The sequence below is a fragment of the Physeter macrocephalus genome, chromosome 9, assembly GCF_002837175.3.
Source record: "Physeter macrocephalus isolate SW-GA chromosome 9, ASM283717v5, whole genome shotgun sequence".
NCBI lineage: Eukaryota > Metazoa > Chordata > Mammalia > Artiodactyla > Physeteridae > Physeter > Physeter macrocephalus.
Window position 1 is genome coordinate 59,299,272 of NC_041222.1, and position 26,813 is coordinate 59,326,084.

At 34.5% G+C, this 26,813-nt stretch overlaps 1 protein-coding gene across 1 annotated transcript in view; it reads left to right on the top strand.

Moving 5' to 3' along the window:
* The window catches only part of CNTLN (centlein), a 375,432-nt gene that overhangs the window by 66,723 nt on the left and 281,896 nt on the right, over positions 1-26,813 (top strand). Inside the window, exon 3 of the mRNA XM_024126731.3 lies at positions 17,393-17,477. Coding sequence (XP_023982499.1) covers positions 17,393-17,477 — 85 coding nt within the window. The remainder of the gene's footprint in view (positions 1-17,392; positions 17,478-26,813) is intronic.

The window sequence follows — 26,813 nt, forward strand, 5'->3', positions numbered from 1 at the left end:
TTGTCTCAGTTCATAGTGCCCTAATTATCTCAGTAATATTTTCATGGCACTTCAATTTAAGGAGAAGTACCTGAGAGTTCTATCAACCAAGTGTGTATGTCTTAACAATTTAATAATCATCAAAAATATACATATAGATTAAAAATAATGTTTAAATTTAATTCTTTAATAGCCATTATTATTTGTTACAGGATGTGTGAGACTGTTGGGTACTAGACAAATTTCTCAAACCTCGGGTTCAGATTGGACACTACCACCCTCATTTCTTGTTTCACTATGCTTTTTGCTCGTACCTTGATTTTTATCACAGCAGTTGTCAAAAACCCAACTTCATAAGGACATGATGCCATGAAAGGAATGTAGTGCAATATGATATTGAAACTCAGAACTTACTTTAGCTAGTAGTTGGTCCAGTGTCCAACAGATGTTAAGTACTGCTGTGTTTCCCCTGTTCAGAATATCCAAAAGAGCCCCTGTTTGTTTGCTACAGCACCCCTGGGAGCCTTGGCACACATTCTGTGAGCTAGAATTAAATCATTCTCTTCTAATTAAAAAACAATTTTTAAAAATTTATTTATTTAATTTTGGCTGTGTTGGGTCTTCGTTGCTGTGCATGGGATTTCTCTACTTGCAGTGAGCGGGGGCTACTCTTCGTTGTAGTGCGCAGTCTTCTCATTGTGGTGGCTTCTCTTGTTGCGGAGCACAGGCTCTAAGCGTGCGGGCTTCAGTAGTTCTGACTCGTGGGGTCTAGAGTGCAGGCTCAGTAGTTGTGGCACACAGGCTTAGTTGCTCTGTGGCATGTGGATTCTTCCCGGACCAGGGATCAAACCCACGTCCCCTGAATTGGCAGGCAGATTGTTAACCACTGTGCTACCAGGGGAGTCCCTTGTCTAATGTTTATTTCTGTTTTGTATGGAATTCCAGCATGATTAGTTCCTAACTAATTTTTCTATTTCAAAATATAGAATCCCTTTTGATCTTTTGTGATTAGCAAAGTTTCTTAAGAAACTGATTTAATAATGGTGAAATAAAGGAATAGTGTTTTTGGCATTTTTCCTTGGTGGAAAAGTATTTACAGCAGAGACTTCATAGAAAAATGATTGAATACGTTGGTTTTGTTTACAAAAACCTGGAATACAAAGAGAAATAGTGAGTAAATAAAATATTAATACAGAATAAATGGGATTAAAATGAGGTACATTATTACTGTACAAGCTAGTGTGAATAAATAGAAAAGAAAGATATGAATTTTATTACAGGGAGGTTTAAGAGAAAATAATTAAAACTATTGATGCTGTTAATGGTTTTCATAGTGTCAATTATTGTCTTGTAATAGACAAAGGATATTCCTGGTTAATCCTTAAAGATAACTTCCCACTGAACTGAACTGTACTATGATTCAAATGATTTTTTAAAATGATGTATTTATAAGGAGGTATATTTTGAACTATGTGGGAAGTATTATTTTTGTGTACTATTATGATAAGTATATATTTTCAGTTACATGTATTTGTAGTTTAATACATCATAGAACAACCATAATGATAATAGTGTATGTTTATCGAGTGGGCCACACACAGTTATTAGTGCTTTCCATGTATTGACTAAATTCCTACAATAGTCCTATGAGATAGACTCTATTATTATTCTCATTATATAGATCAAGGAAATGAACCACAGAGAGGTTAAGTAATTTGCCCAAGCTTATAGAGGTAATGAATGGTGGAATCAAAGTTTGAAATCAGGCAGTATGGTTCCACAATTTCCATTTTTAACCACTCCCCAAAGAGAGAATTAGCTTTCACCTGAGTGTTAACAAAGAAAATGTTGCTTAGGAAAAAACAAAACAAGTGAATGTGATCTAAATTTATTTTAAGATCCTAGACTTTAAAGTATTTTATAAGTAGATTAGTTCAGGGAAAAGGAGCCAACCACAATGCCTTTAAACTTTAAGAAATAAAATAAATATATTACTTAGTCGTATTTTATTTCATTTAAGATTATATTAGGAATCTTAAATTCAGGATTAAAATTTGAATGTGTTTCATGTTGAATTCAAGGAATTGGATTTTAACGAGTAACCACTAGAAGGTAGATCTGTTGCAGAGGTCATACTAACGATTTGGAGGGAGAGTATAACCATGCCTAATCATAATTTTGAACTATAGTATTGCTAGAAATGAAAGATACTTGGTTTATTGGGCCAGCAATATGACATTTTCCTTGTATCCTTTGCTTCTTAATGAAGACTATTGTTTCTTCCTTTTAAAATAGACTTTCATCTCAGCACAAAATACCAAAGCATTCAATTTATATGTTTTTATTGTCTTTAGTCTTCTTGAAATTTCTGTATTTTTTATGAGTTTTTAAGTTCTAGATTTATATAGATTGTGGTGTAGTTTGTGTACCTAATGGTACTTATAAATACTTTTATTTAATTCAGAATTATTACCTGAATGCCTAATATGCGCTCAGCATTCTGCTTATTATGTGAGGGGAGAGAGGGTCAGGGGAAGGAAAAACAGTGTTTCTCAGGAATCTGGTTGTGGTAAAACATGTAATAATTATTTTAGAGATATCTTCCCTGACCTCCTTTATTAACTAAACAAGCTCTCTTTCCTGCATTTATTCTGTCTCAACATCTTGTTTGTTTTATTTGTCATGCTTGTTAAATTAAAAGATTACTTTTTCTGTGATTAAAGATTTGTTTTTCACCCATGAATTGTGAGTGATTCACCCATGAATAGATTCACCCATGAATCTATTAAAGATTTATATAAAATCAGAACTTCTGGAAATCTGTTTAAGATTAAATTTTAACGTCAGGAATTTTCAAATCGACAGTCGGTAAAGATGGTCTCTCAGCTCAGGCTGTTTTAATAAAATACCATAAACTGGGTGGCTTACACAACATATATTTATTTCTCACTTTCTGAAGACTGGAAGCACAAGGTCAGGGCACCAGCATGGTCAAGTTCTGGTGAGAGTCCTTTTCTGGGTTGCAGGGTGCCAACTTCTTATATCCTCATGTGGCAAGGAGAGCTCTGGTCTCTTCACTGCCCTGTGAGGGCACCAATCCCATTCATGAGGACTCTACTCTCATAATTACTTCCCAGTTCCACACCTCCAGATACCATCATATTGGGGATTACATTTCAACATATGAAGTTTGGGGGCACACAAACTTCCAGTCCCTAACATATGGTTGAGAGCACAGACTTAGAAGTCATACAGATTAGAGTTTAAATTGCAAATATTTCCATGCCTTCCTTACTTAAATTCTTTAGGCCTCAGTTTCCACATCTGTTAAAAGGATTTAAAAAAGTTTGTTGAGGGATTGGAGAAGCATCTAGTTAAAATCTTGTCTTGTAGTAGGTACTCAAAATTGACATCGATACTTAAAAAGTTCTCTCAAGTGGTCAAAACTTTGATCAGGGATGTGTAAGGAATGTCATATTTAATATTAATCATTGAGGAGTTATAATAGAGAAAAGACATTTATATCAATATTATCTTTACTGAGTTGTAGATTCATTTGTTTTAAGAGGTTTTTGAGCTGTAATTTACTCATGACCTCTGTGAGATTGTGATTTATCAAGTTTTTTGATGAGATTGGGGTATCTGCATTTTAAAACAGCTTCATAGGCAATTCTGACATTCCAGAAGACACTCTAAACTAGAAGGTGAATATTTTAATCTTTATGCATAAAAAAATCTGAGTCAATATTTAACAGGTGTAAAGACTGTTAGAAAAATTTACACATCTTTCATTGAAACTTGTTTAATATTGAAGTCATATCTGTAAAGAAATTATTTTTCATGATTCTTGGTTAAGAACACAGCTATGTAGACAGGGCCATTTGGTTTGGAACCTTGGCTCCACCAGTTGCTTGTTGTATGAATTAAGGCAAAATAATTACTTTTATATGCTTTAGTTTTCTTTTTGTGAAATGAGAATAATGAGTTGTTTCGAGTTAATCAATGTATAGTAATTATAATCATCATCATCATCATCTCATGTTATAGTTTAAATACGTTTTATGTTTGTTTTTGGAGAGTCTTGAGAAAAGCCAGTTAGCATCTTGTAAATAATAGGCTTCCAAAAGTAACTCCTTTTTGATGTTTAATAATTCTTTAATATTAAATCTTTTAATTCTTAAAATCGTGTATATTGTACTTGATTTGAATACTCAAATTCAAAAATATATCTAAATCTCAAATTGAAGATGTTTAGATTTTACCAAAATTAATACTTTTTACTTTTTCATTTATATTTTCACATCAAACCTATACAGAAATTACTTTATTTTCCTAGTTGTTTTTACATCCAAACACCTTATCTTTGTATAAATCTTGAAGACACGTTTTGCTTTCCTTTTAACATTCTATACTTATAATGTGATAGGCTTCTCAATACTTGTTTTCTTTTGCTCTTCTATTTTCAAGGATTCTTTCTCTCTCTCTCTTTCTTTCTTGAAATGAAAACTCAGTCCTGAAAAATGGTAACCGTAAAAAGGAATTTAAAAAGTAAGATGATTTTTAGTATTTATTGCATGTTTATTTAGGTATGCATGTTATATCCTTGAAATACTATTGTTTAAGGATTTAACCTCACAGAGGATGAGAGATTATCTCATATTTATGTTTATAGTTAAAGTTTAGGTGCTTAATAAGCAGGCTGTTGTTATAAGGTTATATTATATACTCTCATGACTGGGAAAACCTCCCTCCTGTTCCATTCCACTCCTAAACACATGGGTTGCACAGCTGCTGTATAGTTCTACATTGTCCCATGTGTATTAAGCGAACACAGCCTGCAAAAGGGTTGCATTTTGGAGCATGGTGGTAGCATGGCTGGTTGGAGACCACAGAAGTATAACTGCCAGAGTTCTTCCATCTGGCAGCAGTGCTGCTAGGCAGCTCCACACAGGGCATAAATATATTTTTGCTGAGCACTTTTCCTGTTGCAACAGCCATGAATGCCTAGGCAGCGATGTGGGTGGCTGGCAAGATGGTCAAAGGGACTAACAGAAAGGTGTTTAATTGGAGCCACTCTACTGTTTAAGGTGAAAGAACATGCAATAAAGTACGAAGAAACACATTTGAACTCTTACTATACATGCAGGAAGCTTGACAAATAGTCTTTTAACTTTTACGAAGACCTTTAAATTAAAGAATTGTGAAATTGTAGTAAAGCATAATTACTTTAAAAAATTAGCCTTTGTATGTATGGCAGAAGGTGACACAGAAATATAATTTTTGATTTTAAGAGAAAATAATTGTGATTGTCTTCATTTGATGAAAGTTTATATCTGCTTTCATTAAAAATTCCCAGAACATTGAACATAAGTCAACATTCCATGGAGAAGGAGGTATTATGCAACTTGCATGTGTGCATATCTGCATATCAGAGCACAAAATATTGACATGATAATTGCAGTCAAGCCTGAGTGAACAGTGGCCTGTGGGAATTCAGCTGGTGTTGTACCAACTGGATGGCTGCTCAGGACACAGTTTGAAATGCAAGGTGCAAGTTAGCACTTTATTCAGCACAGGCAGGCATCATTTAAAAATCCTTGGGGGCAACCCTGGTGATGTGCAGATGTTAAAACAGTCTGTTCTGAAGTGCTGATATTTTTGAACACTGTAAGAGACTTCTCAATTCTGGGTAAAAAATATTTACACAATTATTAAAGACATAATACACAATCTTTTCCAATTCTTTTATGGATTTTTTAGATAATAAATGTTGAGTATATGCAGAAGTAACTGGACATGCGGTTTAAAAAAAGGAACAGGAAAATCAGGAACTAAATAGAGTCATTTAATTTCTAACTATAAAATAGAAAAGATTTTGAGTTTCAACTTTGTGTACTTAGAAATGATGTTAAATGAATAAGGATATCTGAAACAATGGTATATTATTTAGTCATGTATCAAATCTAAGCTGTTATGTTCTATTAAGTTATCAATTCTTTGTTTAAAGAGTTCATCAGTATTCCATAATTTTACAAATTCAGATTCAGATGTTGTAGCCTAATTCTGTTCTTTGTTCTAGTTTGGAGCTACCTGATTGAACAGGGAAAAAAAGAATAATTTTTCATGTCTCAGGCTGACTCTTCTAGCACAGGTTTTGGCTTTCACCTGTAGTTTAAATATATATTTTATATTGAAAAACAAAATATAGTAGTTAGACATTCTGGATTATGTAATAAAAATTAAGTTGTGATCTTAAGACAAAATAGATGTTTCAAGTATAGTTGAACCTTTAAAATATTTTATACCAGAGGTTTTATGTGTATTAGGATCTGTTGACTTAGTAATGTGTTTTCATTCAGAATATTAAGAGGTTTTGTATAGCTGTTTTTACTGTGGAATAAATGTTTGCAAAATATTTGTGTTAAGTTTTCAGGTTTTTCTCTTTTTGAGTTTTCTTATTACATTATTCATAGATACCATTCTAGTAATTTATTATACATACTCAAAATAGGAAAATAGTTATAAAACAGTTTGTGGATAAAATAATAAATAATTTGTAATGGTATAATTCTCATTTCCCTAAACTTCCCATTTTTGTGTTACTGTTTTAGAATCATAATGCATAGTAGAAATTGAGAATGCATTTAAATGGAAAGCCCTTAATAAGATTAAAATGTACATTTTAATAGATTCTGTTCTTAAATGAAAGAAAATGTTAGTACAATGTTTATTTTGTGCATTAGTATTATCTGTTAATTAAGAATAATCATCAGTGAGTTTTGCTTTTTTATTTTCTTTGTTTTCTAATTCAGACCAATATCATTGCCTCATTTATGGTTAAATGTTTCTTTTAGACTCTAATATTTCATTTTTGACATCTCATTAAAAATGGGCTCAAACCCAGAAAGTATGATCCTGTCATATTGTATAATATATGGCATGGTCTATAACACAATAAAATTTTGTTTGTTAATGATTTAGAATAATTTCTCAGATTTTTGAGTCTAGAAAAATGGCAGAAAGTTAGCATGGTAATTCATGTGGCTAAGTACAGCAATGTTAAATGCTTAAATGGGTGGTACTCTTGGGAAAAGTCATTGGAGCTTTAAACTTGTACAAATTTGACAGCCTCTCTTCACTTCATTTTTCATCTTAAAGAAGTCTGCAGATATTCTTAGCTCACATCATTATTGCACATCAGTGGTTCTAATTAGCTAAACAGGAGTTTGTCTCAGTCATTGATCATCATCAACTTCTTGACAGTGTCTTTATTTTTAGGAACCTTTTTTAAGTGTCTTGTAAATACATAGACTGTACATTAATTGAATTGACCAGATAGGTTGGTGATTTTTAAACTCAAAGCAATTTTTTTCATTGTGTTATTCCAAGTAAAACATAGTGTATTCATATTGTAGCATTGTTTTCTCTTGGGAGCATTTTCCTGTTAAGAAAATATTAGATATCCCATACCACCAGGAGGAGCTGCTGAACAAATCTCTATATAGATTTTGAATTGTGATATTTTTTTCAACTTCAAAACTATAACATCGTAGTGAATTTTGGAATTTTTTGTTATAAAATATATCATTGAGGTATATTTTTGAAGTTTATATTTTATATGAAGATTCATATTTCATTTATGACCTATACTTTCAGTATTATATTATTCACCTTAATCTATTGAGAAATGTGTCAGTTATTGTTATTTCAGTGACTCTCAGACTTCAGTATGTATCAGAATTTTTTGAGGCTTTGTGTCTAAGTCAGTTCGGGCTGCTATAACAGAATACCATAGACTGGGTGGCTTAAACAACAAACATTTATTTCTCATAGTTCTGGAGGCTAGGAAGTCCTATATCCAGTTGCCTGCCAACTCCATTCCTTGTGAGAGCTCTCTTGTAGACAGCTCCCTCTTGAAGTATCCTCACATGATGAAGAGAGAGATCATCTTTCTCTCTAATCTCTCTGTCACTAATCCTGTTCGTGAGGGCCTTACCCTCATGACCTTCCAAAGGCCCTACCTCCAAATACCCTCACATTGGGGATTAAGGCTTCAACATATGGGTATGAAACTTTCAGTCTATAGCACCTAATTGTTAAGCACAGATTGCTGGGCTGTACCCTCGGAGTTTCTACCTTCAGGGTGGGAGGAAGATGGTGCATTTCTAACAAGTTCCTAGGTGATGCTGATGCTATTTCTTTCGTGACCCACACTGAGTAGCACTGGGTTAGAGTGTGAGCTGTGTACATACTTGCGTCATAGGAGGTAATTGCTCTGGTACCAAGCTAATTTGTAAGCTGTAATAATGCTTTTGTTTGGGGTTTGTGGCCTATAGTCTAATTTTTTATCTCATTTAAAAGGACCACCAGAATTTACTTTGACAAGAGTTGGTATTTTTTAGGCTTGTTATGAAAGAGTGGATTAGAAAGACTTTATCCTTGTAAATTAAACTAATTCCTGGGAAGTTAAAAATAGATTCATGTATATTCAGGAAGGAATTTACAGAGGAAGTTTCTGACTGGAATTAATATCTTGGCTGTCTCAACCTGGGTCTTTGTCCTTGGCTAAACCCAATCATGCCCTGCCCTTTGGGATTTGAAGTTATTTTTCTCCTGATCCATATACAGCTGACCCTTGAGCAACCAGGGGTTAATCCCTGTATAATTTATAGTTGGCCTCCATATTCTTGGTATCTCTGCATCCACAGATTCAACCAACCATGGACCCTATAGTACTGTAGTGGTTACTATTGACAAACATCCGCATATAAGTGGATATGCAGTTCAAACTTGCCTTGTTCATGAGTCAACTGTACCTTAAATGGATGTAGTATTCTTTTTCAATAGTTATGATTTTATAATGGTAAATTAAAACTTCAAGTGATATTTTGAAATTGTATGTTAGTGATAAGTGATAAAAAATATGTATTTTTTAATATATAAAATAGTTTTATAGATCAGTAAAAATAGTAAGATATAAAATAGTAGATACATTGACAGACAATGGCAAATTAGGGGGGAAAAGGCATTACAATTTCTGAAAGTATGTTTAGTTTCACTGTTAATAAAAGAAACACAAATAAAAAGAAAGCCTGGTTGAAGACAGTGGATTGTGATCATGCATTAAATGTGCTGATAATGCTTGGTAAAGAGGAAATAAAATAATAAAGCAGGATAAAGTGCAAACAGTAAAAATAGTAGTCATAACATGTTTGTGAAATTTCAAACGTTGTTTATTCCAACTCTCCATCTACTGTGTGCCTACATCCAGAGGGCTGACCATGGCTAGAGAAAAACTTTGAACCATGATGACTGGTCTTATGTAAATTTATGACCATTAACCTCAGTGCTTTAATACTGCCTGGTAGTCGTCCTGTTTTTTTTTTTTTTTTGGTTTTCTGGCTCACTTACTATCCCACTCACTTGTCAACTTCTTTTTTAATCTTTAAAAAAAATTTTTTTTGGCCACGCCATATGGCTTATGGGATTTTAGTTCCCCAACTAGGGATTGAACTCACGGCCTCAGCAGTAAGAGTGCTGAGTCCTAACCATCGGACCACCAGGGAATTCCCAACTTCTAACACTTTGTTTCTCATTCTCACTCTCAGCTGGTAGCTGTTATAAATTTGTTAAATTAATACTTGTTAAGTAGAGCACAGGGTTGTGGATGGTGAGCCATGGTTCAACAACAGACCAGAAGAGAAATTGAAATAGAAAAATTTATTACTCAAAGGTCCTGGAGGAAGTACTTGGCATGCTTCAAGGGACAACACGGGGAGATCAAGGCACAGTGCAGACAGAGAAGGACAGACCTGGGGCACATGCCTTTATTAAGGTTTATGGGTGGAGTACTTTCAGGTAAGCCCCACAGGGTGTCTTATCTAAGGGGCACATAAGGGAAAGCATTGGAAGGCAGGGGAGACTACTGATCAAGGGCTATTGGGGAAGTCGTATCAGGGACTTAAATTTACTTGTGACTCTGCAAGCTGCTATCTCTAGGGCATGCGCTTGCATGAGGGACTAGAGTCAGTTTAAGTTTGCTGTTCTTTGAGTTATGCTCTTGCCTCAGTGCTTTGCACTTGTTACCGGTCCCGTGGCTTGGAAAACTCTTCCGTGAGAGCTCTATGTCTCTCACTTCCTTCCTTTAAGTCTCTACCCAAATACCACCTTTAAGGACAGTTATTTGTTAATTATTCAGTAGCAACATGCAACCTTCCTTTTACTCCCCAGTTCTCTAAAGCTAGGCATCTCTTTCTCTGTTAACCCTAGTTCACTGTCCTTATTATACTTATAGCCAATTAACATATTATGTATTCACTTCTGTATCATTTATTTTCAATATCCATAAACTAGAATGTTAATTCCATGAAGGCAACCACTTGGTTTATTTTGTTCACTGCAGTATCCCTGGTCCCTAAGAGAGTGCCTGTCATATACTGAGTGCTCAGTAAATTCTGAAGGAATGTAGATATGGATTTGAGGGGTGGTATTTATTTTGTTAGGTACTCTTTTAGTCTGAGAACTCTATTTCTGTAACATTCTCAGCATTTATCTCCTAAAAATATTGCTTTATCTTTCATCCCACTATTATCTACTTCTAAACTCTTTAGGCATATGTTGGAGTATCCCAGTTAAAACCTACATGTCTTAACTGAGGTTTCATATTTTTCATCTCATTGTTTTTCTATGCAGTATTCTGGATAAATCCCTCATTAATATCCTCCTTTTCACTAATTCTCTTTTTGCGTCTATTTTGAGCTTAGCCCATTTAATTGTTTTTTGATTCGTTGATCATAATTTTTATTTTCAAGGTTTTTTTTTTTTTTAAAGAAGTTCTATTTTTAAAAAATTTATTTTATTTTTGGCTGCGTTGGGTCTTTGTTGTTGAGGGTTTTCTCTAGTTGTGGCGAGCTGGGGCTACTCTTCATTGTGGTGCACTGGCTTCTCGTTGCAGTGGCTTCTCGTGTTGCGGAGTACGGGCTCTAGGCACATGCGCTTCGGTAGTTGTGGCATGCAGGCTCAGTGGTTGTGGCACACGGCCTCAGTGGTTGTGGCTTGCGGGCTCTAGAGTGCAGGCTCAGTAGTTGTGGTGCACGAGCTTAGTTGCTCTGCGGCATGTGGGATCTTCCCGGACCAGGACTCGAACCCGTGTCCCCTGCATTGGCAGGTGGATTCTTAACCACTGTGCCACCAGGGAAGCCCCTATTTGTTGTCTTTTTGATGATTGCTATTCTGACAGGTGTGAGGTGGTACGTCATTGTGGTTTTAATTTTGCATTTCCCTTATGATTAGCGATGATGAGCATCTTTTCATGTGTCTGTTAGCCATCTGTATGTCTTCTTTTGAAAAATGTCTATTCAGGTCATCTGCCTATTTTTTTTTTTTTTTTTTTTTTTTTTTTTTTTTGTGGTATGCGGGCCTCCCTCTGCTGTGGCCTCTCCCGTTGCGGAGCACAGGCTCTGGACGCGCAGGCTCAGTGGCCATGGCTCACGGGCCCAGCCACTCCACGGCATGTGGGATCCTCCCAGACCGGGGCGCGAACCCGTATCCCCTGCATCGGCAGGCGGACGCGCAACCACTGCGCCACCAGGGAAGCCCCATCTGCCTATTTTTATCTCTTTTTTTTTTGCTGTTGAGTTGTATGAATTTTTTGTATATTTTGGATATTAACCCCTTATCATCAGATATACTGTTTGTAAATATCTTCTTCTATTTAATATGCTTCCTTTTTGTTTTGTTGATTGTTTCCTTCATTGTGCAAAAGTGTTTGAGTTTGATGTAGTCCCATTTTTTAATTTTGCTTTTGTTTGCCTTGCCTGAGGAGGCAGATCCAAAAAAATATGCTGTGACTGATGTCAGAGAACATAGTGCCTAGGTTTTCTTCTAGCAGTTTTGCGGTTTCAGGTCTTTTATTTAAGTCTTTAATCATTTTAAGATTTTTTTTTATGGTGTGATAAAGTGGTCCAGTTAGAATTTTCTTTTTTTTTTGCATGTAGCAGTCCAGTTTTTCCAATACCATTTATTGAAGAGGTTGACTTTTCCCCATTGCATATTCTTTCCTCCTTTGTTATAGATTAATTGACCATATAAGCGTGGGTTTATTTTTGGGCTCTATTCTGTTCCATTGGTCTATGTGTCTGTTTTTGTGCCAGTACCATACTGTTTTGATTACTGTAGCTTTGTATTATGGTTTGAAATCAGAGAGTGTGATACCTTCAGCTTTGTTCTTCTTTCTCTAGATTGCTATGGCTATTCAGGGTTGTTTTGTGTTTCCATACAAATTGTAGAATTATTTGTTCTAGTTTTGTGAAAAGTGCCATTGGTAGTTTGATAGGTATTACATTGTAGATTGCCTTGGGTAGTATGGTCATTTTAACAACATTGATTCTTCCAATCCAAGAACATGGTATATCTTTTCATCTATTTGGGTCATAAATTTCTTTCATCAGTGTCTTATAGTTTTCATAGTATGAGTCTTCTACCTCTTTGGTTAGATTTATTCCTAGGTATTTTATTCTTTTTGATGCAATTGCAAATGGGATTTTTCCTTAATTTCCCTTTCTGATAGTTACTTGTTAGTGTATAGAAATATAACTGATTTCTGTATGTTGATTTTGTATCCTGTAACTTTACTGAATTCATTTATTAGTTCTAATAGGTTTTTTTTGTAGCTTCTTTAGGATTTTCTAGAGTATCATGTCATCTGCAGACAGTGGCAGTTTTACTTTTTCCTTTCCAATTTGGATTTGTTTTATTTATTTATTTTTCTAGTCTGATTGCTGTGGCTAGGACTTCTAATACTATTTTGAATAAAGTGCTGAGAGTAGGCATCCTTGTCTTGTTCCTGATCTTAGAGGAAATGCTTTCAGCTCTTTACCTTTGAGTATTATGTTGGCTGTGGGTTTGTCATATATGGCCTTTACTATGTTGAGGTAAGTTCCCTCTATTTCCACATTCTGGAGAGTTTTTATTGTAAATAGGTGTTGAATTTTGTCAAAAGCTTTTTCTGCATCTACTGAGATGATAATATGATTTTTATTCTTCATTTTGTTAAGGTGGTGTATCACATTGATTTGTGGGTAATGAACCATCCTTGCATCCCTGGGATAAATCCCACTTGATCATGGTGTATGATCCTTTTAATGTATTGTTGAATTTGGTTTGCTAATATTTTGTTGAGGATTTTCAACAAAAAATCCTCTAATTTTCTTTTTTTGTCTTTGTCTGGTTTTGGTATCAGGGTGATCCGGGCCTTGTGGAATGAGTTTGGAAGAATTCCTCCCTCTGCAGTTTTTTGGAATAGTTTGAGAAGCCTATGTGTTAACTCTGCTTTAAATATTCGGTAGAATCCACCTGTAAAGCTGCCTGGGCCTGGACTTTTGTTTATGGGGAGTTTTTTGATTACTGATTGAATTCCATTACTGTTAATTGGTCTGTTTATGTTTTCTGTTTCTTCCTGATTCAGTCTTAGGAGTCTGTATATTTCTGGGAATTTGTCTACTTCTTTTAGGTTGTCCAATTTATTGGCATATAATTGTCCACAGTAACCTTTACGATCCTTTGTATTTTTATGGTGTTGGTCTTAACTTCTCCTTTCCCATTTCTCATTTTATTTATTTGGGCCGTTTCTCTTTTTTTCTTAATGAGTCAGTTTTGGATGGAATGTTCTGTATATATTAATTACATTTAAGGCCAGTGTTTCTTTATTGATTTCTGTCTGTATGATCTGTCCATTGATATTAGTGCTGTGTTAAAATCCCCTACTGTTATTGTGTTACTGTCAGTTTCTCCCTTTATGTTTCTTAATATTTTCTTTATGTATTTAGGTGCTGTTATGCTTAGTGCATGTATATTTACAATTATTATATCTTCTTGTTGGGTTGATCCCTTGATCATTATGTAATGTCCTTCCTTGTCTCTTGTTAGTCTTTAAAGTCTATTTTGTCTGATATAAGTATTGCTACCCCAGCTTTGTTTTTGTTTTCATCTGAATAGAATTCCTTTCTCCATCCCCTCACTTTTAGTCTGTATCTACATCTGAAATGAGTCTTGTCGGCAGCATAGATATAGAACTTATTTTGTGTCCATTCAGCCATTCTTTGTCTTTTGATTGGAGCATTTAGTCCATTTACATTTAAAGTAATTATTTAATAGCGATGTATTTATTGCCATTTTGTTAATTGTTTGGGGATTGTTTTTGTAGGTCTTTTTTGTTCATTCTCTTCTTGTTCTTTTGTTTATTCTCTTCCCTTATGATTTGATGACTATCTTTAATGTTATGTTTGGGTTCCTTTCTCTTTTTTTGTTTGTATATCTTATATATGTTTTTGATTTGTGTTTACCATGAGGTTCATATATAACAACCCATATATATGTGATTAATTTAAGTTGATGATCTCTTTAAGTTCAATACAGTCTAACAACTCTACATTTTTACTCCGCCCAGCCCCACATTTAATGTTTTTGATGTCATGTTTTACTTCTTTTTGTATTTTGTATCCTTTACATATTATAATAATTACTTAGTATGGATATAGATGATTTTACTATTTATGTCTTTTAACCTTCCTACTAGCTTTATCAGTGACTGATGTACTACCTTTACTCTATGTTTATCTTCACCAGTGAGATTTTTCGTTCATAAATTTCATATTTCTAGTTGTGGCCTTTTTTTCTGCTTATGGAAGTTCCTTTAACTTTTCTTGAAAAGCCATTTTAGTGGTGCTGAACTCTTTTACCTTTTCCTTGTCTGTAAAACTCTATCTTTCCTTCAAATCTGAATGATAGCCTTGCCAGGTAGAGTATTCTTGGTTGTAGACTTTCCTTTCATTACTTCGAATATATCGTGTAACTCTCTTCTGGCCTGCAGTTTCTGCTGAAAAGTCAGCTGATAGCCTATGTTTGTTCCCATGTACTTAACAGGTTGCTTTTCTCTTGCTGCTTGTAGGAGTCTTGTATTTTAATTTTTGCCATTTTAATTATGATGTGTCTTGGTGTGGACCTCTTTGGGTTCATCTTTTTGGGGAGTCTCTGTGATTCCTGGCCTTAGATATCTGTTTCATTCCCCAGGTTAAGGAATTTTTCTGGTATTATTTCTTCAAATAATTTCCCTGCTACTTTATCTCTCTCTTCCCCTCTGCCACCCCTGTATGCAAACGTCAGTATGCTTGATGTTCTAAAGGTCTCTTAAACTATTTTCCTTTTTAAAAATTCTTTTTTTCTTTTCTGTTTGGGAGAGTTCTACTACTCTGTCTTCCAGGTGCTGATCCTTTACTCTGTATCATCTAATCTACTGTTGATTTCTTCTACTGTATCTTTTATTTCAGTTATTGTATTTTTCAGCTCTTGTTTGGTTTTTCTTTATATTTTTAAACTCCTTTTGGAATTTCCACTGTTCATCCAGTTTTCTCCCCAGTTAATTGAACCTCTTTTTGATCATTACTGAACTCTTTTTCAGGTAGATTGTTTATCTCCACTTTGTTTAGTTCTTTTTTTTTCTGAGGTTTTTTGTTATTTATTTGTTTGGAACATATTTCTCTGTCTCCTCATTTTGCCCTATTCTCTATGTTTGTTTCTGTATGTTAGGTCAGTCAGTTACAATTTCCCAATTTGGAGAAGTAGCCTTATGTAGGAGACACTCCATGGGGTCCAGTAGCACACTCCCCTCTCATCACCAGAGCTATGTGCTTTAGGGGTTCTCCTTATGTTGGCAGCATGTACCCTTCTGTTGTGGGGGGCCAACTACTGTGGATATGTTGTTAGGCAGAGCTGGCCCCTGGCCCAACTGGCTGTGAGGCTGTGCCTCATGCAGTGGCTGTAGGCCTGCTGGAGAAAAAGGTAGGTTTTCTGTGTCATTGGCTGTATGCCCAGGAGAGCCTTGGGCTGGGTCCTTGCGTAGCTGTCTGTGCAGCCTGGGGTGATTTACAGCTGGTGCTAGCCCACAGGTAGGTGCCAAGTCCCCTGGTGCTAGTAGAGTAGAGGGAGGATTCCAAAATGGTACTTGCCAGTGCTGGTGTTATTGCAGTAGAACAAGTCCCCCAAAATGGCTGCCACCAGCATCTCTGTCCCCCAGGGGGTCCCAGTTGCCTCTACCTCTCCAGGAGGCTCTCCAAGACCAGCAACTGGATCTGATCCAGACTCTTTTCATACTGCTGCCTCTGCACTGGAACTTGGACTATGTGAGATTTTGTTCATGCTTTTTAAAAGTGGAATCTCTGTTGCCTGTAACTTCCAGCTCTCCTGAACATGAGCCCTACTGGTTTTCAAAGCCAGATGTTCTGTGGTCTTATCTTCTTGGTGTAGGATATCTGGGCTGGAGAGCTTGACATGGCACTCAGATCCCTTGCTCTTTGGAGAAGACCTCTAAAATTGTGATTATCCTTCCAATTGGGGGCCACCAATCCTGGAGTGTGGATCCTGACTATATTGTGTCTCCACCCTTCCTAACCATCTTATTGTGGTTTCTTCATGTCTTTATTTGTGGAGTATCTTTTCTGCTAGTCTTCAGTTTACTCTCATAAATAGTTGCTTCATAAGTAGTTGTAATTTTCATGTTGTCCAGGGATGGAGGTGAGTTCAGGGTCTTCCTACTCTGCCATCTTGGTCACCAGCGGTGTTATGCTTTTATGATTGGTGTCTCTTAATTCTAATATCCCCTGTGCCTTCTAAACTCCTTTGCTTCATCTCACTCTTTCTTAAGTAAGGGTTCTTTCTTTCTTCCTACCTGTATACTTTGTGATTCATGTGTGATTTAGGTACAGATTTCTATTTATTTTACGTATTTTTAAAGTTAAAAAAATATATAACTGAGCACCCAAAACAGTTCTCCCCCATTTATTTATTTATTTGTTGGCCACACCCCATGGCATGTGGGATGTTAGTTACCCGACCAGGGATTGAACCTGTGCGCACTGCATTGGAAGTGCAGAGTCTTAACCACTGGACCGCCAGGGAAGTCCCCCCCATTTATTTAATGTTGGTTATTAGTAAGTCTTTAGTTTTCTCTCTTTTGAGGCTTTTACTTAAAAAATGATAACTATTTTATTCTTAACATAATTGCATATATAAAGTGTATACATTAAGAAGAGCATATTAACATATTCAGTGATTATTTTAAATTTATGATATAGTGGCTGTTGTAATCAAGATTAAATGTGTTTTAATATGTTTTGTAATGCATCTAAATATAGAAACTAAACTTTTTTTTAGTATGAAGTTGTCTTAGTTGTCAGCAGTTGTAAGTTGTTGTCACTTGCCATATGGTTTCTGATTAATTCTGAAAGAGCTGTCAACTCCTGATAATTTAATTTTCTATATTTTAATGTGAAACTCATTATCAGGATGTGAAAATTTAAAGAATTGGCTATCAATTATGACTAATAAACTTTCAATATATATATATTTTTGTTTCTAGAGAAAAACAGAAATCCGAAGCAAAAGATAGAAAAGTTTTAGAAATTCTGCAAGTCAAGGATGCTAAAATACAAGAATTGGAACAGGTTGGTGTTACAACAGAAAATACTAAATTTATAATATTTGTTCCAGGTAGTAGATCTTTACAAATATTTAAAAATTTTTTTGCAATAATGTTCATAAAGAATATCAGGGTCATTATGTCAAACTATTACTGTAGTCACATTACTATAGTACTTTAGTCTGTGTTTTCTGAATTAATAGACTATGTTATTTATACAATAAAACTCTTAAGATGATATTGTAATCTTATAGTAGTAGTAACTATCAATCACTTTTTGTTGAAATCTGCTTTTTTTTTTTAGCAATTATCATCCACTTCTGAGACTTAGAAATTTTAAAATGGTTTAATTTGTAGAAAAGATTTAACAACTGGGATGATTCTATTTGATCTTTTGAAAACTTGCATTTTCAAATTATGCAATTCTATAATTGTCATTATACAATTACATATAACTATGTATTTTAAATTATATGTAATTATATACTCAGTATATTATCACTACAAAAATCCATTTAGTCATTTGCTTCCAGGAATAATCTTCAGGGTATTAACATCTTAAAAATAAAGGTGAAAGAAATTTAAGAATGGCCTATATCATGATATAATATTTAAATTCATTTTATACACAGTAGCTCTTTATAGGCTAAATTATCTTTATTTTCTAGATTAAATGAAGGTTCTTTCTTGCACCTATGCTCTTCCGACTTCTTACTCTATTTCCCTTCCTAGCCAATTAAACAGTCATGAGAACTTTCATCTAAGGTTGGTTATTGTTATTAAGTAGTTTTATTAAAGGAGTAAAAATGGAAGTTAATGTAGATAAAAGATTAAATAATTTTTTCATTCTCTACATCCACATAAACTTGTTATAAAATTGAATATAGATTCCTATATGACATATAAATTTGAAATTTATATCTTTTCCAGCATCGTATTTTCCTTATGAAAATGTCATAATTGGTGCTATAGTGATAAAATTTTAAAAGTAACTTTTTAGTTCATTTTGGGAATAAACAGTTGTATTTGCCACTCGAATATCAAACAATATCCAAATGAATTTTAAAATAGATAAATATTTCCATATGCCTTGTATATTAATTAGGCTAGTCTAAGCTGCCTAGTAGATACAATGTTAAGACTTGGAAGTGGCAAACATCATTTGTACCAGCATTTCATTGAGAAAAACCAGTCGTGGCCACTGCAAGATTCAGGGGATTTGGGAAAATGTAGATCCAGGCTGAGCAATCTCTTCCTCAGTCACAAGTCTGTTCTGTGGGGGAGAATGGATTTTGGCACTCTTTTTGATATCCTTTGGCATTAAGTTTGCAATGCTTTAGGGAATGCTCAGTTTACCAGGTCTAGATAGTAATAGCATAACATTTAAGAAAATGTTGACTTTCTTAAATGACAATATATTTTTCCTTTGTCTTTGCTAAATTCTTTTCCTACTTCCTTTTCCTTGGGTAGATATTATTTCATTATTTACTTTTTGAGTAGAATCATTTAGCTCATAAAATATTAAATGCCCATGAGAGAAATTATTTTTTAGGCACCTAATTTGTTTTCTAGGGCCTTTAATTTCTTAGCCTAAACCATGTATACTTTTGTGCAATAATGGTTGTCACTTTCTACAGGGTATATTTTCAGTTTAATTCAACAAATTGCTGTATTAAATGTAGACATTATCTTGTGATGGTACTGTGGAAAATTCAGAGTTAAATTTCTTGCCTTTAATGATTTCTAAGTCTCTATGAGCAGTAGGGTGGGGATAAAAGTGAGGTGCAAGTAACCATATTCTGCTACATTAGATTAAGATTCTGTGAGGGTGGGGACCCTTGTATACCCAACATCTAATATTTACCATATTGCCTGATTTATAGTAGATGCTCTTTGAATATTTTTAAATGTATGACTTAAACTGAATAAAACCAATGTATTTTAAGTGCCATGAGAGAATCACAAGCAGAATGCTATAAAGATTCGAAAGAAGGAGAGATTAAATTCTGTGGAGAGGTCTTAAGATATTCAAATGGTTTTAATAGGTAGAGATTATAGGAGGATTTGCCCATGGTGAACATCAGGCAAAATTCTTGAAGGTGGGAGTGTAGAGTATGTTTGGGTGATACTGAAATTTATAGTTTGTTTCATAGATAATATGTAGCAGTGTAGGCTGAGATAAGATGAATGTTATATTGGACCTGTATTAAGGAAAGGCCTTGATTGCTTGAATGAAGTAGTTGGATTTATAGGCCAAAGGAATCTATCTAAGCTTTTCATTCACTTACGTTAATTCATCTGTAATCTCTGAAAATAAAACTGATAATCCAGTATACAATTAGAAAAAGAAAAGCAGAAAGTAGAATGATCTGTAAGAAGATTATTTCATAGTATAAGAGTAATAACATGAACCTGAACTATTAGTTTTGCAAGAGTTAAAGATATATAAATTAGAACCATAAGGAACTGACAGTAATTTGAAAGAGACTCTTAGGTTTTCAGCCTGGAGAATCCAGGAGAGCAGTGGTGTTGTTGTCAGAAAGAGGGTTATTATAAAGAGGTACAACTTACTGTGAGGATGACTTCTGAGCTTCTTTTAGACAATTTGTGTTTTAGTTATTGGTGGGAATTCCATTTAGAGATTTTTAAGCAAACCATTGAAAGCATGGATCCAATCCTTGGGAAGGAGTTTTCTCCTTGATATATAGATATCTAATGTTATAGTTAGAGGGAAGACTTTAAACAGAATTCTAAGAACTATATATTTGCTGATATTATTAATGGGTGAGAGGAAGAACAAGTTTCGGTTAAAGAGATGAAAAGACTGTTCAGAGAAGTAGAAAGAGAGAAGTATAATATCATATGTCATGAATCGAGAGAGGAGAGTTTCAAGAAACAAAAGGTGGTTAATGTAAAATGTTACAGAATTCATGGGGTTTGTGAAAAAATACTAAGTTCAGCAATCATGAAGTTTTTAGTGATTTTAGAAAGCAACACAAGTGGAATGGTATATGACATTTTAAGAGATCACTGAATTCTTAGAAAGTAATGAAAACAAATGAGGAAATTTAACAGTGCAGAGAAAGAAATTTTTGCATTTAAAAAATGTTAGGCAAAATATTTGAAAGTAATGAAGAAGGAAATTAAAATATACAATACAAGAAGACTTAATTGAGTTAACAGAATTCTAGTTGAAGGTGGACACCATGAGATCAAGAAGATAACAAGATTTAATACATTTATTCTAATTTTTTCATCTTTTTAGTCATTCAGATTATATCTTAATTTTCTTCTTAAACTATTATCTTTCCTCCAGCATTCTGTCAGTTAAATTTGTTATATATTTGTTCATCCTTTCACATTGCATATTTAGATGAATCTCTTATATATACTATTTGGTTGAGCTGTGTCTTGACTCAATATTTACGTCTTTACCTTTTTAAAGGTAAGTTTATTCTATCTGTGTAAGATCTGATATACTTATTTGATCTTTGTTCTCTGATTGACCTTATGCTTTCTGCTTTAGTATTTTCTTTGTCTTTTTAAAATTTGCCACATATCTGTCTTCTCTTCATTTGTGTGTGTATGTGTGTGTATATGTGCATGCACTCTTACGTTGATAATTTGGAAGGTTTAGGGTCTGTATCAGTTCTTCTAGTGATTAAATTTATTATTTTATATATAATATTTAACACTATACTTTAAAAAATTGAGGTATAGTTGATTTACAATCTTATGTTAGTTTCAGGTATATAGCAAAGTGATTCAGTTATATATATGTGTGTATACATATATGTATATATATTCTTTTTCAGATTATTTTCCACTATAGGTTATTTCAAGATATTGAATATAGTTCCCTGTGCTATACAGCAGGTCTTTGTTGTTTATCTTCTTTATATATAGTGGTGTGTAGCTGTTAATCCCAAACTTCTAATTTATCCATCCCTCCCTCTTCCCTTTGGTAACAATGTTTGCTTTCTATGTCTGTGAGTCTGTTTCTGTGTTGTAAATAAGTTCATTTGTGTCATTCTTTTGGATTCCACATATAAGTGATATCATGTGATATTTGTCTTTGAACACTATACATCTTGATGCTAACATATTCTAAAAAATATAGATAGTATCTCTCAACTGCACACTGTAAAAAAAAATGAGAAAATTAGCAAATTTTTACTTACTCATCCTCTCTTCTGCATTTTAAAGTGAACTTAAAGAGAGTAATTGGAGGACTTAATTTCCTGTTCTTAGCATTGTTCGTTGTATTTTTTTATACTGTCAAGATTTCCAGTGTTTATGTTTCATAACCATTTTTTCTATTATTTTCTATTATAAATTCTATAGGAAAATATCTTGTGGTACATTAGTTTTTCTCCTGCTGTATAACAAATTAAAGCCTTAAAAGAATGTACACATTTATTAAATTGTTGTGGGTCAGGAGTCTGGGCATAGTTTAGGTGGGTCCTCTGCTCATTATCTCGATTGTAATTGAGGTTTCGATTGGGTTATGTTTTCATCTGGAGGCTTAATTTGGGAAGAATCTCCCTCTAAGCTTATTCAGGTCGTTGGCAGAATCCAAGTCCTTGCAATTTTAAGACTGAAGTCCTAAACAGGAACAAAGTCTGTAATAGGATTCTCCAGAGAAACAGAACTAATTATGTGTGTGTGTGTGTGTGTGTGTGTGTGTGTGTGTGTGTGTGCGTGTGTGTGTTTATAGAGATAGATAAAGATATGAGAGAGAGACAGAGACAGAGAGAGATTGAGAAGTTGATTTTAAGGCATTTTTTCATGTATTGATAGTTGTGGGCTGGCATATCTAAATTCTGCATAACAAACTGGAGACCCAGGGAAGAGTTGATATTGCAACTGAATCCAAAAGCATTCTGGAGGCAGAATTCCTTCCCCCTCAGAGGATTAGTTCTTTTTTTTAAGGTCTTAAATTGGTTGTAAGAGACCCATTCACGTTATGGAGGCGTTATCTGCTTTGCTCAAAGTCTACTGATTTAAATGTTAATCACATCTACAAAACACTTTCACAGCAACATCTAGACTGGTGTTTGATTAAAAACTGGTTATCGTGGGTACAGTGGTTTAACCAAGTTGACACATAAAATTAACCAAATGGGTAAAATGTACTGAGAGAAATAGGCCTTTAGTGTGAGGTTTTATGTTTATCTGCTAGAGGTTAGGCTGTGTTTACTGTTTATTTAGCAAAGGCTAATGTTTGCTTTGGTGTCCTTTTTATTTGGGTTTCTTGAGAGACTTCTTAAATATCATCTGAAACACAAAGTTCTTTCAGTTGTATTACCTTTTTATTATACAGAAGCCCTATTGATGAAACCTATTGTGAGGTGTCTGGGGAGGGGGAGTATTCCATAGTCTTATGTTTAGGTCTCAGTCTTTTAGTGAGCTTGTGCCCCTAGGCTCTGACCTTCAGAAATGCTTCTCAGTTTTTTCTCCCTTAGGAAAGATTGGAAGGCTAGAGGGTTTTGGAGTTGGGTTTTTACATCCTAGGGGTTGGTTAGTCTCTGGTAAAATCCCAGCAGGCTTGGGTAAAATAATTTCTCTTGAGGAGAGGCCTTGTTAAGAAATATATACTTAGGGAAAATTTTATTTTATTTTTAAATTAGTTTTTATTGGAGTATAGTTGCTTTACAATGTTGTGTTAGTTTATACTGTACAGCAAAATAAGTCAGCTGTACTTATACATATATCCCCTCTTTTTTGGATTTCCTTCCCATTCAGGATACCACAGAGCAGTCAGGAGAGCTCAATGTTGTGTTAGTTTATACTGTACAGCAAAATAAGTCAGCTGTACTTATACATATATCCCCTCTTTTTTGGATTTCCTTCCCATTTAGGTTACCACAGAGCATTAAGTAGAGTTCCCAGTGCTATACAGTATGTTCTCATTAGTTATCTATTCTACACATAGTATCAATTGTGTATATATGCCAATCCAAATCTCCCAATTCCTCCCACCCCCCCACCCTTTCCCCCTTGGTATCCATACATTTGTTCTCTACATCTCTGTCTCTCTTTCTACTTTGCAGATAAGATAATCTGTGACATTTTTCTAGATTCCACATGTATGTCTTAATGTATGATATTTGTTTTTCTCCTAATGACTTACTTCACTCTATATGACGCTCTCTAGGTCCAACCATGTCTCTGCAAATGACCCAGTTTTGTTCCTTTTTATGGCTGAGTAATATTCCATTGTATATATATGTACCACATCTTCTTTATCCACTCCTCTGTTGATAGACATTTAGGTTGCTTCCATGTCCTGGCTTTTGTAAATAGTGCTGTAATGAACATTGGGGTGCATGTGTCTTTTTGAATTATGGTTTTCTCAGGGTATGTGCCCAGTAGTGGGATTGCTGAGTTCTCAGGGTTTGTGCCCAGTAGTGGGATTGCTGAGTCATATGGTAGTTCTAGTTTTACTTTTTTAATGAACCTCCATACTGTTCTCCATAGTGGCCGTATCAGTTTACATGCCTACTAAGAGTGCATGAAGGTTCCCTTTTCTCCACACCCTCTCCAGCATTTACTGTTTGTATATTTTTTGATGATGGCCATTCTGACTGGTGTGAGGTGATACCTCATTGTAGTTTTGATATGCATTTCTCTAATAATTAGTGATGTTGAGCATCTTTTCATGTGTCTGTTGGCCATCTGTATGTCTTCTTTGGAGAAATGTCTATTTAGGTCTTCCACCCAGTTTTTTGATTGGGTTTTTTCTTTTTTGATATTGAGCTCCATGAGCTGCATGTATAGTTTGGAGATTAATCCTTTGTCAGTTGCTTCCTTTGCAAATATTTTCTCCCATTCTGAGGGTTGTCTTTTCGTCTTGTTTATGGTTTCCTTCGCTGTGCAAAAGCTTTTAAGTTTCATTAGGTCCCATTTGTTTATTTTTGTTTTTATTTTCATTACTCTAGGAGGTGGGTCAAAAAAGATCTTGCTGTGATTTATGTCACAGAGTGTTCTGCGTTTGTTTTCCTCTGAGAGTTTTATAGTGTCCAGTCTTATATTTAGGTCTTTAATCCATTTTGAGTTTTTTTCTTTTTTGTAGGGTGTTAGGAAGTGTTCTAATTTCATTCTTTTACATGTAGCTGTCCAGTGTTCTCAGCACCACTTATTGAAGAGACTGTCTGTTCTCCATTGTATATCCTTGTCTCCTTTGTCATAGATTAGTTGACCATAGGTGCGTGGGTTTATCTCTGGGCTTTCTATCCTGTTCCATTGATCTATATTTCTGTTTTTGTGCCAGTACCATGTTGTCTTGATTACTGTAGCTTTGTAGTATAGTCTGAGGTCAGGGAACCTGATTCCTCCAGCTCCATTTTTCTTTCTCAAGATTGATTTGGCTCTTCGGGGTCTTTGTGTTTCCATAAAAATTGTAAAATTTTTTGTTCTTTTTCTGTGAAAAATGCCATTGGTAGTTTGATAGTGATTGCATTGAATCTGTAGATTGCTTTGGGTAGTATAGTCATTTTCACAATATTGATTCTTCCAATCCAAGAATATGATATATTTCTCCATCTGTTTGTGTAGATTTCTCTGTATTAATTTTGTATCCTGTGACTTTACTAAATTCACTGATTAGCTCTAGTAGTTTTCTGGTGGCATCTTTAGGATTTTCTATGTATAGTATCATATCATCTGTAAATGGTGACAGTTTTACTTATTCTTTTCCAATTTGAATTTCTTTTATTTCTTTTTCTTCTCTGATGGCCATGGCCGAGACTTCCAAAACTATGTTGAATAAATAGTGGTGAGAGTGGACACCCTTGTCTTGTTCCTGATCTTAGAGGAAATGTTTTCAGTTTTTCACCATTGAGAATAATGTTGGGTGTGGGTTTGTCGTATATGACCTTTATTATGTTGCGGTATGTTCCCTCTATGCCCACTTTCTGGAGAGTTTTTTTTTTTTTTTTATCATAAATGGGTGTTGAATTTTGTCAAAAGCCTTTTCTGCATCTATTGAGATGGTCATATGGTTTTTGTTCTTCAGTTTGTTAATATGGTGTATCACATTGATTTGCGTATATTGAAGAATCCTTGCATCCCTGGGATAAACCCCACTTGATCATGGTGTATGATCCTTTTTATGTGTTGTTGGATTCATTTTGCTAGTATTTTGTTGAGGATTTTTGTGTCTATGTTCATCAGTGATATTGGCCTATAGTTATCTTTTTTGTGATCTTTGTCTGGTTTTGCTATCAGGGTGATGGTGGCCTTGTAGAATGAGTTTGGGAGTGTTCTACCCTCTGCAATTTTTGGAAGAGTTTGGGAAGAATAGGTGTTAGCTCTTCCCTAAATGTTTGATAGAATTCCCCTGTGAAGCCTTCTGGTTCCGGAGTTCTGTTGGTTGGAAGATTTTTAATCACAGTTTTAATTTCATTACTTGTGATTTGTCTGTTTATGTTTTCTATTTCTTCCTGGCTCAGTCTTGGAAGGTTATACTTTTCTAAGAATTTGTCCATTTTTTCCATGTTGTCCATTCTGTTGGCATATAGTTGCTTGTAGTAGTCTCTTATGATCCTTTGTATTTCTGCGGTGTCAGCTGTAACTTCTCCTTTTTCTATTTCTAATTTTATTGTTTTGAGTCCTCTCCCTTTTTTTCTTGTTGAATCTGGCTAAAGGTTTATCAATTTTGTTTACTTTCTCAGAGAACCAGCTTTTAGTTTTATTGATCTTTGCTAATGTTTTCTTCCTTTCTATTTCATTTATTTCTGCTGTGGTCTTTATGATTTCTTTCCTTCTAATAACTTTGGGTTTTGTTTGTTCTTCTTCCTCTAGTTGCTCTAGATGAAAGGTTAGGTTGTTTATTTGAGATTTTTCTTGTTTCTTTAGGTAAGATTGTATTGCTATAAACTTCCATCCTAGAACTGCTTTTGCTGCATCCCATAAGTGTTGGGTTGTTGTGTTTTTGTTGTCATTTGTTTCTTCTTATTTTCTGATTTCCTCTTTGATTTATTCAGTGATCTCTTGGTTATTTAGTTGAATATTGTTTAGCCTCCATGTATTTATGGTTTTTACATTTTTTCCCCTGTAATTGATTTCTAATCTCATAGCATTGTGGTTGGAAAAGATGCTTGATACGATTTCAATTTTCTTAAATTTACTGAGACTTGATTTGTGACCCAGGATGTCATCTCTCCTGGAGAATGTTTTGTGTGCACTTGAGAAGAAAGTGTATTCTGCTGCTTTCGGATGGGATGTACTATAAATGTCAGTTAAGTCTATCTGGTCTAATGTGTCGTTTAAGGCTTGTAGTTCCTTATTAATTTTCTGTCTCGCTGATCTATCCATTGGTGTAAGTGGAGTGTTAATGTCCCCCACTATTATTGTGTTA